The sequence below is a fragment of the Schistocerca americana genome, chromosome 1 (genome assembly GCF_021461395.2).
Source record: "Schistocerca americana isolate TAMUIC-IGC-003095 chromosome 1, iqSchAmer2.1, whole genome shotgun sequence".
Classification (NCBI taxonomy): Eukaryota; Metazoa; Arthropoda; class Insecta; order Orthoptera; family Acrididae; genus Schistocerca; species Schistocerca americana.
This window is the reverse complement of record NC_060119.1, coordinates 665,277,285-665,298,602: the sequence shown is the minus strand read 5'-3', so window position 1 is coordinate 665,298,602 and position 21,318 is coordinate 665,277,285. Positions and strand designations below refer to the sequence as shown.

The following is a 21,318-nucleotide window of genomic DNA, read 5'->3' as shown; positions in this document are numbered from 1 at the left end:
ACGTCCTCTACGACAGCACGTTGCGGCCATTACCGCTCTACCCCGGCCGTCTACGGTAAAAGAATTTCAGGCGTTTCTAGGCAAGATTGCTTATTATCACAAATTCATTCCCTCCGCGGTGGCGGTGGCTCATCCTCTGCATCAGCTGTTACGCAAAAACGTCCCTTTCTGCTGGTCCGACGAGTGTGAGCAGGCTTTTGTCCGCCTGAAGGCTCATTTGCAGTCAGCGCCTTGTCTTGCCACATTCCGTCCGGGTCAGCACTTGATTCTGGCGACTGACGCGTCACAGTACGGCCTAGGGGCTGTTCTCGCCCTTCGGTATGAGGATGGGTCGGAACGACCCATCGCCTACGCTTCCAAGACCCTCAACGATGCCCAACGGCGTTACTCTCAAATCGAAAAGGAGGCGCTCGCTATCATTTATGCTCTAAAACAGTTCAGCCTTTTTTTGTATGGTTCTAAGTTTCACCTCATCACCGACCACAAGCCGCTGGTTTCTCTGTTCAGCCCCTCGGCGTCGCTTCCAGATAAGGCAGCTCACCGCCTGCAACGTTGGGCCTTATACTTGTCTCGTTTTCACTATGAGATTCACTATCGCCCCATGGCCCAGCACGCCAACGCTGACGCGTTGTCGCGTTTGCCGATGGGCCCCGACCCGGTTTTCGATCGAGATGAACTCCTCTGTTTCCACATTGATGAGGAAGAACGTCGTGCGTTCGAGGGTTTTCCACTTACAGGTTCGCAGGTCGCGTCGGCTACTGCACGGGACCCGGTCCTGCATCAGGTGATCGGTTTTGTTCAACGGGGTTGGCCGGACAGGACCAAGGCCCGGGCATCGGATCCCCTTCGCAACTACCATGCCTTGCACCTTCGTCTGTCTGTTCATGAGGGTGTTGTTCTTCTGGCCATGGATGGCGCATCTCCACGGGTCGTGGTGCCAGCATCTCTTCGCAAATATGTTCTCAAACTATTGCACGAAGGCCATTGGGGGATTTCTCGGACTAAGTCCCTGGCCCGCAGGCACGTTTATTAGCCCGGTATTGATTCGGACATCGCCCACATGGTCGCTGCGTGTGGTCAGTGTGCTCAACAACTGGCTGCACCTCGTACTATGCCCTCTCCGTGGCCTGATCCGGCCCCTTCCTCGGCACTTATTGGCTACTGTTGATTGACGCCTTCTCGAAGTTTCCGTTCGTTGTTCGATGTCCGTCGCCCACCACTGCGGCGACGACGCTGGCTTTGTCCAAAATCTTTGCGCTAGAAGGTCTTCCATTCACGATTGTCACGGACAATGGCCCTCAGTTCTCTTCGCAGGCCTTCCGTGATTTTTGTACTGGACAAGGGATTCATCATGTTACAGCACCGCCCTTCCATCCGCAATCAAATGGGGAGGTCGAGCGCCTTGTCCGCACTTTCAAACGCCAGATGAAAAAATTCCTTAGTGATTTTTCCACAGATGACGCTCTGTTGCACTTTCTGAGTTCTTATCGCTTCACGCCTCTGGGTGATCGCAGCCCTGCTGAACTCTTGCATGGCCGCCAACCGCGCACTCTACTGCACCTGCTTCACCCTGTCAGGCCTTGTACTGTGTCCCATTGTGCGGGAAAATACCCGGTGGGCGCCGACGTGTGGGCACGGGGGTATGGATCTCGCCCTAAATGGATTCCAGGGGTGGTCCAGGCTCTTCGCGGCCGCCGGCTTTGTGAAATACGTACGGACGAAGGCATGGTTGTTCGCCATTACGACCAGATGCGCCCACGAGTGGTGGCCATGCCGGTGCCACCGCCCCTTCTTTCGTCTCCACCAGCCCGAGAAGCCAGTCCTGTCGCTGCTGCCGATCTTCCGGGCGTGTTGCTGCAGCCGACGTCGCTACCGCTTCCGAGTACGCCGGAACCGGCCCCAGTCGCGACGCCGCCTTCTCCGGGACCTATCTCGCTGGGGCACACCCCCAGGTCCACGGCACCTATGGACGCTGCTCCGGAGTTTTCCCCCATCATCTCGTCCAGGAGGCGCGTTCCATGCGCAAGCTTCCGTCCTGGACATTTTCGACCACACTCTCGTGTTTCTCTGCGGGATCTTCTCGGGGCCTCGCAAGAGGCCATGGATGTCTCCGCACTGTCCGTGTTTCCAAGGAAGTGAGTGTTTTTTTTTTTTTTTTTTTCAAGGGGGGAAAAGTGTTGTGACAGTGCCACGAGATTTAAAAGTGCCGCTACATCAGTACGCGAACACGGCGATAGAGGCGCTCCGCAGCTCGGCCGAGCGCGGGAGCGCCACCTGGCTATGAACGGCGCCGGCCGCATGTCACGGCACGGCAGTGGAGTGACAGATTCGGAGTTGGAAGCATGTAACTCGCTATTGCTCTACGTTGTAGATCCACGCAATTTATTAGGATTAAAAGTTATAACATATACGCCTAACTTAACTTTTTGCCTTTTATATGCATTCACCACTTCATTCTGATGCTTATTTGAATCCATCTTCACTTGATTTCTTCTCTCATCTTTTCTCCTACCATCACACCCATCTCACTCCTTACTTCTTTACAGCTTGAATTTGTTGCTACTATTCATGCACACCAAGTAGGCAATCAGTATGGTGGTTGATTGGAGTAGTTAAATAGATTGAAATCAAATGACTTTGATCAGTTTTGATTGCTTTCTGATTGTTGACAACATTAACTAGCAGAACACACTGTCTTTAGGGCATCTGCAACTATAAAACCAGGAGCAATACACACAGTTAGTGATACTGAAATGTTATGTGTAATTGAGTTAGGGATCATTTATTATTGTTGTGTACATAGTTCCGCGTAGTCAGCGCGTACACAACTTTCCCAATAGAGCGCGCCTCGCTAAGCACAACAGCGCAGACGCAGCACTCGTCCGTCTCCGCACTACGAGATGGCGCTGTCTTAGAGACGGACCACTTCCGCCGATCCGCGTATTAATATGTAACGCAGCCAATGAGATTGCTGCTAACATAGAACCTTTTTTCCTCGCGGATCACACTCGCGCAGTGATACCTGAACACTCGAGGTATTATAACGAGTGTACAGACCTCCGATTAGTCAGTTTGCATTAGTCCGTACCAGTTTGCATTAGTCTGCATCAGTCTGCATTAGTCTATAGTCAAGTTCCAGTCTGCGCCGAATAAGATTATCATATTCCTGTACAGAGCCATGAAGAGAATGTATAGACACTTTGTCAAGTATCAGAGATATGTGAGAATAAGATTAACGTACCAAAACCAAAGGAACTTCAGATTGTCGATTGTAAATAGCATCCAGAATCAAGTTAAGTAAGGTTTATGATTTTTATTATTTTAATAAATCTGTGTGAAAATGAATCAAGTTCTGTTTAAAGTTGGTCACCGTCAATCTGCTACTCTAAGCGTGCAAGTGGCATTTCTATCGTCTGACCTAACGGCAGAAGATAAACACGCCACAATAAGACCACGAGACATATTGCTGACACTCGCCTACTTCGTTAGAGCGACAAGTCAACTAATCTGTTGGTGTGCGTACCGAAGGTCTTATAGTACGCACACCACAATTATGTACTGAAATTTTAGACTCATTAAATTCTTTGTCATCTGCTAGCTACAGCTGATAGCTATCAGAAAGCATTCAGTACCAGTCAACATATTTCTTCTTTAGCCACTTCACAGAGAGCCTTCTTGGAGTATGCAAAAGATACACTCCCTGGTTAATGCTTTGCCCACTGCCCGTTATGAACTTTTAAGCAACTTGGATGTTGCTGATTGCATTTCATGCATGTTCAGTATTTTCATATATTCTCTTTTGAGTTAGGATTTTAATTTATTATTGTATTTTGACTTTCTATGACAACTGTCGGACTTTTCATTGTCATTTTTTCACTTGATTTTTGATGGTGGTGCTTGTGAGAACATATTGCTTAGTTAGCAAAGTGACTGTGGAAATGTAATGGAAAGAAAAAAAATACTGAAGACATACACTGAAAATTATTCTGTCAATTTATGGTGATTTCATGATGTTCTCTACTAGCTAAGGCTCGAAGCATAGAAATGTAATATGTATGCGACTGTATACATATGGTCTCTCTTGCTGGTTTTGCAAGAGGAATTTGTAAAAACCTAAATCTGCTAGACACAGCCTAAATTTGCTAGACTTCACACAGCCATTAGACTGAAAAAGATGTGTAGTGGTTCACAACGTTATTTTTCTTACAACTATAAGAATCCAAATACATTTTTAATTCACAGGTGATTTAATTCTATACAGATATCAGGAGAAGTGCAGCATAAATAATATCTCTCATGAACGAACTCTAGATTTCCAAGTGTAAATCTTTGTGACGTAAAAGTGCAGATGAGCTGTTGCCTCATTGACTGGAACATTTGGCAAGTGTAATTCTATACCAAACAGAATCTTTTTTCTGTAATATGTACTTTTTTTTTCATTTAACAGCAGTAGCAACTTTTTTCTCTAAACTGCTAAACAAACTGAATAAGGACAATAAAGTCACTGGGATTTTTCTAGACTTGAATAAGGTCTTTGATTCTCTGACTCATCCAGTGCTTTTATGCAATTTAGAAACCTACAGTATGAGATGTGTGAATGAATTGGCATACAATAATTGCATTGTTTTCTTTTTTATGAATTTGCCTATAACAATTTGTTTATGCACTTAGCTTTTCACTCTTATTAACTCATGCATTTGTTTTAGCAGTAATCTCTGTCTTGCATATTAGCCTGTATTCCAGCTTTAAGCTCTCAGGTTTCCAAATCTGAACTGCACCCCATTTTCTGAACCTCTCCAGTCCTTTTCCTTCACCCCTCTTACTACTCCTTCAACCCATCTGCCAGAACAAGGAGCCACTGGCTCCAAAAGCTTGCATATGTAAACCCTTTTTTTAAATTAAGATGTGTGTGTGTGTGTGTGTGTGTGTGTGTTTTCTCCTGCTGCTGCTTGGTGAGTAAATTTTTATTCATCCAGTCACATAATATTGTCAAAAAATTATGATTTTTATTGTCAAATTCTTATCTCTTTGATATGATACAATGGACTAAAGTTACAATAAAGAAGGGAAGATCTTAACATTAACATCAAAGTGTAATATTCTCAACTGCGTAGTCCCACAGTGAAGTATTTTTGAGCCTTTTTTTTTGTTTCTTGTGTCTCTTAATGAACTAACACAGCCATGAAACTTGAAGTTAGTGGAATTTGCTTATGATACATAATTAATTAACTGGAGCTGTACCAAACAGCCATCAGTTCAAAACAGTAAAGAGACCTTTGGTGTGATCACAAAACTGAATAAACTGAAACTAAATACGGATAAGAGCGTTGTGATGGAAGTCTTGTTAAATTATAATCAGTCTTAAGTGGACAAATGGTAAGCATTAAATCAATGTCCAAAGTTGAAACATCTGATAAACATAAATTCCTAGGCACTTTGATGGATGAACATCTTGACTGGAAAAACATACCAGCTACAGCTGTAAAAAGAGGAACTGTAACAACATATACATACTAACACACGAAGTAAATATAATAAGTCCTCCTCTTGTAAAATTAATCTTCTCACATTTGCAACATGGGACTGAAGCCTACACAGATAGGATATTCTGGCTTCAGAAGAGAGCAGTTAGAATTATTACTAAAATAAATAAGCATAAGGGACTGTTTCATCAAGTATTATTTACTGACTGTGTACTCCCTGTATGTTCTCAAGACAATTATATTAGTAGCAGTATTATCTAATGGAATAAACTTTGTACATATTCATTGTATGTATGGCATGGTGTCACTGTTGTAAACACGCAAAAAATTACAATGTCCAATAATGTAAAGCTATTACAGGAAATATCTGAAATACAAAGATGCTGAAAACGCTCTAAGGAAAATGTGTAAAAGTTTTCTGCATGTCATTTTTGGCAAAGACATGTTCACGGAATCTTAAGATATGCAACAATTCATAACCATGTTCCTTGTAGAACTGTACTGAAGAAGTTAACAATGTATTGTTCTGTATGTCCTGTTGGACTTTTTATTTAGATCAAATATGCACACTGTGAAGCCTACCATTTCCACATAATACAGTATAAAATCTGGAAAAATGCAAAAAGCCTGGATTTGATAAGTTTGAAAATTCTGGCAGTGTTCTTCAATAACAGCAGGACCTCAGCAATCACAGAAGTCATAAACACACACAATATCATTATATTTCACATTAGTAAAAACATAACAATTTTAATGGTCATCTGTACAATAAAATGGTTACCAGAAATTTCATTCTGGTGCAGTTATGCTCATAAAACTGCAGCAAACAACAGTAAATTGCAAATTTGATGGTGTAGTTTCAGGGAAGTCAAGATATTCAGAGCACAGACATTTGGAACACAGAACATAAGGGGGTACGGTATAAACTACGCACCACTAGCAAAACAATCGATGCATACTTAAGTTCTGTCTTACATACGAACTGGACCAGGGCGTGCATTAAACATCTCTGTTCCAATTTACCAGTTTTGATATCTCTATATTGACCTTTCTTTCTGGGAGACATTGGAAAACAGCCAACATAAGATAAAGGACCAATAAATAAACTAAATATATGAATGTTATAAAGATAAATAGCAGTCCTCTTTTAAATAATAATGTTTATATATTCCAGACAAATGTGTGACATTATACCCAACTTCACAAACATATAACAACAGTAACTCTATAGCAACAAATACCAACACCACACCTACAATTGATTTCATAATTAATAGTGTATATTTACCCTTAACAGCTTTAATCTTTTTGATTTTGCATTGAGTGTCGCAGCTCTATTTTCTATTCTGTCTAGTGACCTCATGATCCTGTCATTTCTGTCTCGTCTTTTCCTGTCTTCTTCTAGAAAGCTTTCATACTGCAACTTTAAGTGGCTCAGTCTTTCTTCTTCTCTGTCAAACAGAAGTAGCAATGTTAGAGCTCTTAGACATCTCACAAACAAAATGCAGTTAAATACAGAAAATCCAATTAAAATGGGGCACACAAAACTCTTATGGATTATAAGTCCATTTTTTGTTATTGTTGTTATTATTATTTGGGACAAGGGGTACAGGATATCATCGTCAGTGGCCACAGTAAATTAATATATGCTTATATTACATTTATGAAAAGAGAAACAGAAATGAATTTACAAAATGCAAGAATTAAAGTGCAAAAACAGCAACACATAGTTCTGAGAGACATATATATGGCCACTGCTAGAAACTGCTAATAAATACTTCTTTATTGCAACAGGCTTCAATTCCCCAATCATTCTCAGGCACCTTGAAGTCATTTAAAACAAGTTATGAGGAAATGTTAAACCTATGGTGTCAAATACATAAAATCCATCCTCAGTCGCCATTATCAAATAGTAAAATACATTACACTGTTAATAATAAAATGTACCAAATTTCTTGGCAACAGCAACTAAAGATGGATTTTATGCCATAGGTTTAATATTGTCTGGGAAGCTGTTTTAGATAACTTTAAGATAATTGAGGATGATCCGAGAACTGAAACTGGCTGTAATAAAGAAGTATTTGCTAGTAATTCTTGGCATAGGGACTATGATGTTTCCTCCGTATTTGCAAACTGAAGTGCCACCTTCACAAAACACATTCTTATGGGTTGTGTTTGGTTTGTCAAAATCAATTGGTTAACAAGTAATGCGTTTCAGCAATCTAGAAAGCAGAGTAAGACAAACTAGTGTTTGACATTCAATGTGTTATCACCTAAAACTGGGGGCATGCCACCTGCCAAATTATGGCTTGCCTTCTTATTAGCAAATCGTGTACACCCCTCCAAAGTGTGTTGCAATGATAGTTGATATGATACTAGCATCACGTCCTGGTGGGTCCTCTTCATTATTGAATGAATCCACATTGAGGAGCCTAGTGTCTTATTTGGGAGACCTCTGTGACTGGAAGGTGTTATGCTACAACTAAATTGTCTGTTTCACTGTTTGTAGCTTTTTATCTCTCACACACAGTCACCACAGATGGTCCTACACTTCAGCATTGAGGTCATCGTTTGTAAAAGGTAGTTTTCAGTTTTTCCAGTGTCAGTATTGTGCATACATCCTTGGCTATTGCATTTGGCAGTTCATTGCACCCAATTCTCATTCACCTTGGTGCTCTACACAAAGTGGGAGAAGAGGTGATTCCGTGGTTGGACTGCGTTAGTTTTTCTGGTGGGTACACATACTGAATATTTTTAAGTACATGCAGAGAGTTTAACAGAGGAAGTGTTTTCTAGCTGAAGTACTGATTCAGATGGCACACTGGTTAAGGTACAAGACACTCACTCAGGGAAAGGGGTTTCAAATTCGGATCTGGCAACAAAGATTTAGGCTTTCTAGAGTATCCCTAAATCATTCTCAAGATAAAAGTCCAAAAGGTTCCTTAAATATTGACACATCTGACTTCCTAATCAACTCTGACAAGGGAACCTCCCCATCGCACCCCCCTCAGATTTAGTTATAAGTTAGCCTTGAAAAACTGAACACAGATCAATCGAGAAAACAGGAAGAAGTTGTATGGAAATATGAAAAAAATTAGTAAAATATACAAACTGAGTAGTCCATGCGAAGATATGCAACATCAAGGAGAACGCGACTCAAGGAGTGCCGTGGTCCCGTGGTTAGCGTGAGTAACTGCGGAACGAGAGGTCCTTGGTTCAAGTCTTCCCTCCACTGAAAGTTTTACTTTCTATATTTTCGCAAAGTTATGATCTGTCCGTTCGTTCATTGACGTCTCTGTTCACTGTAATAAGTTTATTGTCTGTGTTTTGCGACCGCACCGCAAAACCGTGCGATTAGTAGACGAAAGGACGTGCCTCTCCAATGGGAACCGAAAACATTTGATCGCAAGGTCATAGGCCAACCGATTCCTCCACAGGAAAACACATCTGATATATTCTATACGACACTGGTGACGGCATGTGCGTCACATGACAGAAATATGTTGTCGACCCACCTAACTTGTACACTTAGCGAATGGGTAAAAAGATTCTTCTACCTTGCCCTATTTAGGTTTTCTTGGGGATGTGATAATCACTCCCAAAAAAGTGATGAAAACATAAGAGTTTGTCACATATACTGAAAATAAAAAATTAAACTTTTCACTCGAGGGAAGACTTGAACCTAGGTCCTCTCGTTCGGTAGCTACTCTCGCTAACCACGGGACCACGGCGCTTCTTAACTCGCGTTCTCATTGATGTTGCATATCTTCGCATGGACTACTCAGTTTGTATATCTTACTAATTTTTTTCATAGTTCCACACAACTTCTTCCTGTTTTCTCGATTGATCTGTGTTCAATTTTTCAAGGCCTATCCACTGTGCCAACTTATAACTAAATCTGAGGGGGGTGCGATGGGGAGGTTCCCTTGTGAGCAACCTGAGCTTGCATTTCACTTCTAATGACTTCAGCATTGATCTTCCTTTCTTTTTGTAGCTAAAATATGTCTCACCTGTTTTAGTGCACATATGTACTTTGACATTACAGACTGCATTTGTTCACTATGCATATTCCAGAGGCACTAATATGGCCAAGCAAAGAACAGCCAACACTGTTCCTGTGATTATATACATCTGTGTAAAATGATAAATATGTTATAAATGAAATCTGAAATACTGTTCCTCTTTTACTGCACAGACTCTAAATTAATTATGAGTCACTTGAACATACAGGATGGCAGATGGTATTGTCCCACATCTAGCACTGGAATCTGGCCTACACCAAGTGTTGCAAGGCCTTGTTTCATGCAGATTCCAAATGGCTTAGTAGGACATGGGATATTAATGAAAACTGTATGTATATTTGGTTGGGCAATGAGATGAAATGCTTTCTGAGGCTATTTTGCCTTGAAGTCTTCTAAAGGAAAAAAAAGAAAATACACCTGCAAGGTGTTATGTATGAAGGCCTGTTATGTTGCTATGTTCACAAGTGTAAATTCCTAAGGGACCAAACTGCTTAGGTCATCAGTCCTTAGACTTACACACTACTTAAACTAACCTATGCTAAGAACAAAACACACACACACACACACACACACACACACACGTGCCCGAAGGAGGACTCGCATCTCCAGCGGGAGGGGTCGCGCAGTCCGTGACATGATGCCTCAAACCGAGCGCCCACTCCGCCCGGCTATGTTGCTATCTCAGCATGTTATCAATGTTGCAACGATACTTCCCAAACTCACACTGGAAGCAATTACAGAGCTATCTGGATTGAAAAGATATGAGATGATGTTTCACCATTTGTTTCAATATCTTTTCTACACAGCTTGTCAGGGAAATATTATGGTAATTACTAGCTTATGTACGTACGTTCCTTCCTAGGTTTAAAAATGTAAATTAATTGGGACCATTCCATCAAACAGGGAATTACCTTGTTTCCTGATTCAGCTGTACAGGGTGACTGTGAAGTGTCACATTATGTGATGAACTTTACTGCAGCCAGGTGCTGTGAAAAGAGCCACAAACTAATCTGAACCCAAACTTGTTAAGCATTTTGTGGCCACTTTTGACTAACTTCCTGTTGGCTTCTGTCTCAGGTTCTTTGGCTGACATTCATCTGATGATTTTTTTTTACCTTTTAGCAGCACAAGTTGCTGACATTGTCAATGTTTCACCCTCCATTGCTGGTGGTGGAGTGGAGCCGAGCTTGAAGCTGCAGACTATATGTATCTGGCACACCAACATCCAAGGGCTTCTCTGCAGTCATTTCCGGTGCGGTTCTCTTGCTACTTGCGATGGTCGTTTGCTGCAGCATGAGAAGCCAAGATTCGTTTACCTTTAGGCTTTCTTCTTTCTTGTTGAAGCTGTTCTTGAGTTCATATATTCCTATAGTTTCTCTGGACAAGTGGCTGTGATAGTTTTTCTCTCCAGCCAGAACTTCCAAGTCGGCAAATTTTACTATGTGGTCAGACTCACACAGCACATGCTCTGCCACAGCCGATTTCTTCATCTGCCCCAACCTGCAATGTTGCTTATGTTCTGTGATCAGTGTTGATTGATCGTCCAGTCATTCCAACAAAAAGTTTTCTGCACATGCTTGGTATGCGATACATTCACAACATTTCAAGTGGGTCCCTTTTCCCCTTTGCTGATCTAAGCCACTCTTTGAGTTTCTTTGTCAGTTTGAAAATAGTTTTTATGCTGATTTTGTCTATCACTCTGGAAATGTATGGCAGAAAGACCGTATCCGACATTTCTTTATCTGATTTGCCACTTCACTGAGTGTTTGGCTTTGTTACACTTCTAATATAACTTGTGGAGTACCCATTGCTCCTCAAAACACTTTCTAGGTGTTGCATCTCAAATCTGAGGTGCTTACTCGTCTTGCTCGCATTACAAGCGTATTAATTATGCCTCTTTTCTGGCTTGGGTGGTGGTTTGATGGTTTGTACAGGTATTGGTCCACGTGTATCAGTTTTCAATACAGGCTGTGTCCCAGGTTTTCACCATCCCTTGTGACCAGCACATCTGAATCCAGTTCTCAATGGAAAAGTGATGTCTGCAACGTTCTTAACTGCTGAAACTACTGCACAAACTGCCTTTCTTGGCTACAGTTTGTGTAGTTAAGAAGGCAGGAACACAGAGGGCAGTAGTGAGTGCTTCAGAGAAATATCCACCATTGTGTTCCCAGTATCTCTTGTGGTTCATGAGACCATCATCCTGCAGTACATCACCTATTGGGTGCTTCCAACCCACACAGAAATCCTCGTAGCAGTCTCCTATACCACTGAGACTTTGCAGAACAGTTTATGGAATCTGGGAACTCATGCTATGATATCTTGTTACTCTCCTTAATAATTCAGGAATACAAATGTTAAGGAACTGTTGGAGATCTCACTACCAGAAAGCCAGTGAAATCTCCAACAGTTCCTTAACATTTGTGACTCTCCAGAACTACATAATTACTCATGACTGAAGAACAGCACTTATCACTCCACCAGTGGACTGGTAGGTGGCCTGAACATATTAGAATGAATGCATTAACAATTTGGTGGACAATAACCATGATGTGGTCTGCCCATTTCTGGATGTGTCATAATGTTTACACATAGCCATTTGCCGTACAGCATGAAGTTAGCCTATTTTAGCATGCATTTCAATAGTTTCCTTTCAGGAACTATCCATTGTTGAATTTGGTTGGTTGGTTTAATGATTAAAGGGACCAAACTCTGATGTCATCAAGCCTTCTACCTGGAATAGGCAAGTCAACAAAACTACACACCCAAGGAAAGAAAACCCCAAGGTATACCGAAGGTCAACAATGCCCAGAGAAACAAACAAGGAGTAAGGAAAGGGGGGAAAGAAAGAAAGGTGAGTGAAGTGCCCCATCCAGGGAACAGCCGGCGCCCCATCCAACAATACTCAAAAAAGACTGGTCACACATAGAAGGTGAGAGAAGCATAGGAAAACACAGTAAGAACACCAAGTCAAACACAGACAGCCACTGCCCATTTTGGACAGAGGACCAGCATGGCATCCTGCTAACCCTTCAATGGGCTGAGAAGGCTTAGGTGGCTTTCCTTAGAGAGAGTGAGTGGTAAGAACCCCCTTCACAAACATGCTGTAAGACTGGGTCAGTTCTTGGGGCATCCTCCACTAACACCAGGAATAGTAACTCAGAAAGTTTGAGAGTCCACTGCAGGGCAGCTTGGGTAAGACAGTCCAGAAAAATGTGGACCACTGTCAAACAGGCACCACAACAACAGTGGGACGGATCCTCACAATGGAGGAAATGATCATGAGTCACCCAAGTATGGCCGATGCAGAGCCAGCAAAGGAAGATAGAGTCCTGGTGAGAGGACTGCAAGGAAGACATCCACAAATTTGTAGTCTCCTTTATTGCCCCTACTTTGTTCAGTGAACATGGACTATGCCACTGTGTATTCCAAATCCTTAGAACTTAACAGCATAATACCAATAGGTAATCCGATTCTGGAATACTGATCTCAAGAAGTGGCTTGCAGCACTCAATCTGGCCAGCCTGTTAGAGAGTTCATTCCCCGGAATTCCAATGTGATCTGGTTTCCACACATAGACCACCAAGTGTCCACTTTGTTCAAGGACAAAAAGGGAATCTTGGATAATCAGTACCATGAGATGGTGAGGGTAACACTGGTCAAGATCTTGTGAACTGCTCAAGGAGTCACTAAGAAGAGGGAGGATTCACCTGTGCAGAAACCGATGTGTACTCAAGAGCATGAGAGATAGCTACAATCTTGTCAGTGAAAACTATACAGCTATTCAGCAACAAGTGGAGTTCTTTAAATTCTGCATGAACATAAACAAAGCCAGCATGACCAGCAACCATCAAGCCATCAGTACAGGCTACTTCTGAATCCTGAAACGCTCCGAGAGGAGGGCCTCAGGATGAGTTGAGTCTTTCGGTATATGTGATAGGTCAAGACAGAACTGTGGATGGGGGACGCATCACTGACATTTATGTGAGGGCTGAGAGAAAATGTGGTAGAGGGGAAAGCTGGAGTTCAGAAACAAGGGGCAATTATAACCCCAGACTTCGGCCACAGTAGCAGGAGGTTCATTCACGTGTAAGCAATCAAGCATTGTTGGTGCAGAACCTGTAATGGTGGAACCCAGAATAGAGCAGTCTGCATCCCAGCTGGTGTTACTGAGGCATTGAAGAGCATAGAAGTGTGATGAACATGTTCATTTTAGTTTACAAAGAGTGGAGCAGGAGGGGTAGGAGATAGAATGGGAAGGAGTGGATACAGGGAAGGGAGTGCAGCCTGGAAGAGAAAAAAGGCTGCAATAGGTCAGGGACCCGTGCATACCAGACATTTACCCACAAATAGCTGCAGCCCCCTGGGGTGCATAGTTGAATATGATAAATGTATCAAGATCAAAAATTGGTCATGGAGCACAAATGGAAAGCTACTTCTACTGAGCAGTGTGAGTGAAAGTGGGAGAGCACACAGAAAGATTTACTAGTGGAGAATGGTTCCTTGTCAGTGCTGAACTTCAGGTTCTGGTACACATTTCTGAAGAGATGAAGCTCTTAACAGCTCAACACCTGGTGTATGTGGTAATGCACATTATGTGCTGACAAAAAGAATTAAGACCAGCAGCACAGTACAACGAGAGAAAGCCTATTTTCCACGGATTTTTTGGATATGAGGGGGAAGGGTAGGGGTAGAAAAGAGAGCATATTGCCACTCGACTCAGGACATGCATTACTACTTTATTATAATACGATACTGAGTGGGAGTTGTGGGATTAATTTTCCCTTCCTCTGAGGTTGCACTGTCTTAGCACAAGAACATCAGCACCTTTGAAATGTGTTTCGAGAGGACATTGTGACACAGTCCCCCCTCAAAAATCCTCAACTTATTTTTGTTACACTGGAATATGATGAGAACATCAGTAATGACATTTTTTGTCTTCCTCATTTTCCCTTTTCTGTTTGATGAGCAGCAGAGTTTCTGATAGTAGCAAGGTAAGGGACCCTTTTTGGCACCAGTTTAAGTTTTTATCAATATGTAAACCCAAAAAATTGTAGCATTCTATCCTATTTACTGACTCCTGTTTATGTGCTACATGAATAAGACTATTTGTTGTACAGAACTTAGTATATTGTGCTTTCTAAACATTTAGGGATCATCAGAAAACCACTTAATTAAGTCTCTGAAAAAACCATTAACAATCTCTTCTGTGGCTTTATCTCTAATAGAGCTTATTATAATACTAGTATAATCTGCAGAACGTGCCAATTCTGCTTGTTGAACATTAAGAGAAGGCCAATCACATACACAGGGTGTAACAGGTTAAGCGCACATATGTCTACTGCTGATTGAGGATGGTGTACTGAACAACATTACATTAGTATTTACTTAATTTTCAGACTAATAATTACAGCTATTACAAGTCATATGTTTTTAGGTTGGGTAGTACCTCCAAGTACATTATGCTTATTTTCGACTGTGCAGCAGGTCAGATGTTGAAGTGTAGATGTGTGGATACAAAACGGAGTCAATTCTGACTGGTTTAGTTCACTTAGTGGTGCAGTAAACATCAGGTCATCAAGGTTATGATGTGTCTGTGAGAAGACTGTTCAACCCACAGAAAAAACATCCAGCACACTGGTGTGTGAACATATTAAGCTACCACATACAAAAATATCTGCACTTGCCTGTATAGGAATAGGAATGGACACAAAATTGAATCCTGTGGACTCCTCTTGTGATTTCTCCCCAGTCCCTAAAACTTTCTAGCCTTGAATTAGTCAGCACAATTTTTTGCATTCTGTTTGCTAGGTATGATTCAAATTAATTGTGTGTAAAGCCATCAGTCCCATAAAACTTGAGTTTTTCTAAGAGTGTAAGATTATCTGTGCAATCAAACATCTTGGAAAGTTAAAAAGTACCAACTGGCGATAATTTATTATTGGAGGCTTGTAATATTTGGTGAATGAATGTATAAATAGCATTCTCAGTCGAGAAACCCTTCTGGAAACCAAACTGTCATATGCTAAATAAATTGTCTGTACTTAAATGTGAGACTACTGATGAGAACTTTACTTTTTCGAAGATTTTGGAAAGAGATGTCAGTGAGGAAACTGGGTAGTAAAATACTAAATATTTTTTTAGTATGCAAATAATGTTGAAGCTTTAATTATTCTAGCCATTATATAAATTTCGCTTTTCCTCGTACAAGATACTCTGTTTCCCTTAGTTTTCTGAATAACTTTTTAGGAAAGAAACTTTCAAATATTGACACTAATTTACCATGGAATAAATTGAATTTAACATTATCATCTCTTTCTACAAGTACCTCATTCTATACCATTTCTTAACTTATGGTACTCTTAAAACATTGTATCCTATTCTCAATTATGAATCTGAGTCTCTCAATTGGATCTCTCCCTAGCATGAAACAGTACAGAAGTGAAGCTAGAGTGGAGTTTTATTTACCAGCAACAACAATGTCATTATAGATGGAGCCTAATTTCAGACATTGTGGAGAAGAGAATTGGCCATAACATTTTTGTACAAACTGTCCAGGTATTTGGGTTAACTGATTTACAGAGATCAAGTAAAACCCAAACCTGGATGGCTTGACGGACATAAGAGCAACCCTGTTTCCAAATGCAGGTTCAGTGCCTTAACCACTGTGCCACCTTGCTTGGAATTAAACAATAAACTGTACTTCCAAAAGTTACTGAAATCCAAAATAGAAGCACTAAGCAAAATACTTTTAGCTATATCACAGTAGAGTGCAAGAAGATTCATAGTAAATGATTATGCAACACAAATTCAAACACATATAAGTAGGCTTAAATATGATGTTCTCTTATTGCAGATGTTCAAGATTATGCTAAAACATGTAATGAAAATACAATTTAACACCAGACAACAATGGAGAAGCTTTGTTAAATTGCTACAATGTCTGCCATAAGGGTTACATTCCTGTTCTGAACCTACATAAATGACTTCCAGCAATATTGAAGAACTTTGAAATTATGTTATGTTATGTTTACTGAGTTGTTACGAGCTTCACCATACTGGACACGGACCAGATGACAGCTGTACAGTCCTGTAAATGTTACGCAACAAAAAATTGTCTTAACATAAAGTCTGCAATTTCAAATGAGTAAAAAGTTTTCCTTCTGGTAACATGAATTGATAGTAATGGTCAAACACTAGTTCAGCATATTTTCCATCTAGAGGTATTTTTAATTGTTTTAATGTTTAGGCAAGGGCACTGCTTGTTTTGTATATTTCCAATCTCTATGCTCCTGCAAAACTACAAATGTGACTGAAAAGCATCTGTTGAGAAAAAGTGAACAATAAGAATATTGTTTCAAGCAGCTAACCACATAAGGCATGTGTTGCAGAGTTCTACTCAAACATCTCTGAATTCTTACTCACTAAACAGCACATTTATTAATTAATGGCATTTGTTCTCAATAATAAAAGCAACTTTCAGATGAACTACAATTATAGAAACACAAAATAAAACACAAAAATAATTCCTCAAGTTTCAGATGAATTACGGTTTAAAGTAACACAAAAATAATTTCTAAGAAGTCCTTCCCCACTTGTCTGGAGATTTGATTGGGTTTACATATTCTGGCGTACAGATCTTTAACAAAATCCCTGGCAACACTGGACACAAAAATTAAAAATCTCAGCAAATTCAGATGAAAATTTAAAAACCTATTGCATTATGTACTTCTAAATATGTTCTGACTATTTAAAATCAATAAATAAAAATTCCTGCTTGCAGCATCACAAATAACAATGTTCACTGCAAATACCTATCCATTCCTGCAGATAAATGTCAATGCTCATTGCAAACAGCCACCTGTTCATACAGCAAATACAGAAGTTATATCCTCTGAAAATCATCACTGTAATCAGTTAACAGTAAGCAAGCAGAAGTGGTAGATAAGGAGCATCTATAGCATGAATGAGTAAGCAGCAAATTTTTTTAAGAAACAGAGTTACTGCTAATTTTATTGTGTTCATTTATAGCCCACATACACATATATAATATACCAGTTTAATGATACATGAGAATTTATCCAGTGTAAAAATTAGTTTCTGTCAACTACTTCTCTCTGTTACTGTGTACCTTCCCTTGGCTTGCTCCACATCCATGGTGGTTGTTCTTCAGGATGGGAGCTATACAACACGATGAGTGACTAAATGACTGAATAAAACTGATGGGCAAGTAACATTTTATTACAGGTTTCAAAGAGACTGCACATTTTTATCACGTAGTTTTAGTAGTAGGGAAATGTTTCTGATGTAAGAAATTCTGTGTAGGTTGTTTTACAAGAATAAGTTTTCAGCTGACAAGCTCAATTATTCTCGTAGTGGGAAAAATTCTAGCTCTAGTGGAAGCAAGTCACAAAGAAAATAACCACTATGCATGCAATAAATATGTACAATTCTGTGCAGTGACAGTAGTAGTGGTGATGGAATAATTAATGTGAGTAATACGACAGAAAACATTCCTTTTAGAGAGAGAGAGAGACAATAATTCCATGAAAATCAAATTTAAGACGTACCGCATATCAAAATTCTAAATCAGGTTTCAAGTTGTAATTGTCTGTGAAGCATAACTCTTTGTTAAATTTCTTTCAATGCGGCGCGAGTGAGTCTAGAAGTCTACATAAATGTCAGTTCGTGAATATATAACTTAGGCGACTCACTGTCAAACATTAAAAAGTCCTAACAACAAAACCGTAAAATAAGAATAAAGTAACGTCACTGCATTGGATATTTAAATCGTTAAGGTATCAATATATTGACACTCACTCTTCCTTGCACTCTTTCATCATAACTGAGAATTTTTCTTCCAACTTCAATCTTTCTTCTTCACTGAAAATTGATATATAAGAATATTATTGGTTTGTGTTATTAATTGATGTTTAATTATGGATATTGGCAGCAAGAAAGTACCTTTTCCGCAGTTTCTCTTGCAGCAATGCCATTTTGCGATGATAAACAGAATTGTGATCAGCGTCGGACATCATTTCAAAACAAATACGCACTACATACAAACTACACCGTACACAAACCGCGCGTTGACGCTTGAAACTGGCGTTTCAAAACAAAAACCAATAACATGCGGGGAACGGGCAGGGACTGCCAACTGCGCCGGTGCTCTCAGCATTCGACACTGTTCCAGTTCTGACGTAGGACAGAAAACTCCCTGCACTCTTAACAATGTTCAGAATTACAGAATGTAATTAACAGTGGTCATGGGAATTCACGAAAGACTGTAATTAATTAATTCAACCGTGTAAAGCAATCAAGTCATAGCGTGTTTGGCGGCAGTAGAGTGCGGCAGCAGACGTAATACCCGCATGGGTTGCAGCTTCTGCGTTCGCGTGATTACGAAGGCCAGGAGTTTCTGTAGCTTTTCGTTTTGTACGTGGAAGAGGTGTTATCGTATAGCACAATGAGCTTTCGCCGAAATTAGATGTGCAACAGCAGCAGGCACTTTAAGTGTCGTTTGGGAGGCATTGCGTGACTCGGTGCGGGAAAGACGTTGATCAATTGCTTGCAATTTTCTTCTGTCACGTAAGGAATCGATGCACTGTACCTTTGCTCTCATGCAGCAAAAGAAAAACAGCTGACAATAAACTGATGTCAGCCACGCAAGCATAAGAATAGTTCAAAGATAGCATACTGAGTAACGGAAAATGACAGTCAGAAATTTTTAAAACTGATACTTGCACCATTTCTTTACGTATCGTACCGGTAACATCTTTTCCCTCTAAAAGTACATTCGATGTTATGAAAAGAATAAGTATGTAGGCCTGCGTCCTTTCTTTTGCTACGACTACGAAAACGCAACTCTATCGGGCGCGGAAGTAAAATGTGCCACAATACGCGAAGCTGTCAAATAAAGAATGTCTCATGCATAAATTTTAACGTTTTCTTTTGTGAGCTCCTTTGGATTTTGGGTTGTGGCTAGCTTAGTTATCATAGTACCAAACGCAATGTCTTAGGATTATGTGAAAGGAATATTTCGTGCCCGCAAACAGTAACAAAATAACGTGGGCTTCATTTTAGAAACATTTTGCCAATGGATAAATTCCATTGATTCTTGATTTGGAAGTGGGGTACCAGTTATTTGGAAATGGACAGAAGAAATAAAATGTCACACTCAAGAAATCAGCCTGGCCTTCGACTGTTGTTATTAATGAAAACTTGATAGAAATCTTGATTCCCACTTAGTGAATGGGAATCTGAAACTTAAGCTTTTGCTCTTCTCGAATACTTCATGATGCCGTCTGCGTTTAGGAATGCACCACGGTATCCTCATTCGCAGATGAAATTATATGTCACAAAATTCTCTCAATGAGCTGAAACCCGTTGTTTGCCTTTTGCAGAGGATAACCACAATATGTATTGGTGTCTTTGTATATTTACTGCACAGAAGCGTATAGGAAAAAGGCGACATATACCAATCACAGCTGAAAGAGCTTATATATTATGTCTTGTCCAAATAAGTACTTCAAGTCGTATTTCTTTATAGTGGGTGCGTCGTACTCTTAATTTTTGGCCGTGCGTGTCTTGCTAGCTATAGTACGTGAATTTCTGCACCACTACACAATACAACGTAATACAAGGGATATTCATTAAGTAATGCAACACATTCTTCTTTTGCAAACAGGTTGGTTTTAGTGAGGATTCTAATAAAAATTGCATTATTCCCTACTCTTTTGGCTACGAAATCCTATTTGTCAACATAATCTCCGTTCAAATTGACGGCCTTACGCCGCTTTACTCAAATGGTTCAAATGGCTCTGAGCACTATGGGACTCAACTGCTGAGGTCATCAGTCCCCTAGAACTTAGAACTAGTTAAACCTAACTATCCTAAGGACATCACAAACATCCATGCCCGAGGCAGGATTCGAACCTGCGACCGTAGCGGTCTTGCGGTTCCAGACTGCAGCGCCTTTAACCGCACGGCCACTTCGGCCGGCTACGCCGCTTTACTGGAAGGACCTGTATACCTGGGTGATAACCACCCCACTGGTCGACATCGAAGCCAACATCTATCTGCAACAATAACCTACTCATCATGTACGTACTGCTTCCCACGGAGTGCATTCTTCATTGGGCCAAACAGATGGAAGTCGGAAGGTGCAAGAACCGGACTATAAGGTGAATGAAGGAAGTTCAATGAAGTTTTGTAAGCTCCTTTCGGATGTGCAGATTTCTTTGAGGCCTTGCGTTGTCATGGAGAAGGAGAAATTCGTTTGCATTTTTGTGGTGACGAACATGCTGAAGGCGTTTCTTCAACTTCCTGAGGATAGAACAATACACTTCAGAGTTGATGGTTGCACCACGACGGGGGGGGGGGGGGGGGGGGGGGACATACAACATACAACAGAATAGCTCCTTCAGTGTTTCAGGAGATCGTTGCCATGACTACCTGCTGAGGGTGCAGCTTTGAACTTTTCTTCGGAGGATTGCTGTTTCGTTTCGGGATCGAAGTGATGAACCCATGTTTCATCGCCTGTGACAATATTCGATAAAAAATTGTCACGACCAGCCTCATAACGCGCAAGCGATTCTGCGCAGATGGTCCTTCATTGCTCTTTGTGGTCTTTTGCTAGGCGGCGAGGAATCCAGCGGGGACACATCTTTGAGTACTCCAGTCGGTGGAGGTGTGTGTCAGTAGTACTAACAAAGATGACTAGTTGTACAGTGACCCATCCATCACCGCGAATGATAGTGTCTGTATATTTCAATATTGCAGGAGTCTCAGCTGTGTGTGGCCGGCCGATGTGTGGA

The 21,318-nt window shown here is 40.9% G+C and overlaps 1 protein-coding gene across 1 annotated transcript in view; it reads right to left on the bottom strand.

Annotated features, from left to right (window-relative positions):
• Window positions 1-18,768, bottom strand: part of LOC124608455 (dentin sialophosphoprotein) — a 90,921-nt gene extending 72,153 nt beyond the window's left edge. Inside the window, exons 1-3 of the mRNA XM_047139986.1 lie at window positions 18,467-18,768; window positions 18,323-18,385; window positions 6,772-6,934 (exon numbers count right to left, since the gene is read on the bottom strand). Of these exons, the coding sequence (XP_046995942.1) occupies window positions 6,772-6,934; window positions 18,323-18,385; window positions 18,467-18,540 (300 nt within the window). The 5' untranslated portion in view covers window positions 18,541-18,768. The remainder of the gene's footprint in view (window positions 1-6,771; window positions 6,935-18,322; window positions 18,386-18,466) is intronic.
• Between the last annotated feature and the right edge of the window lie 2,550 nt (window positions 18,769-21,318).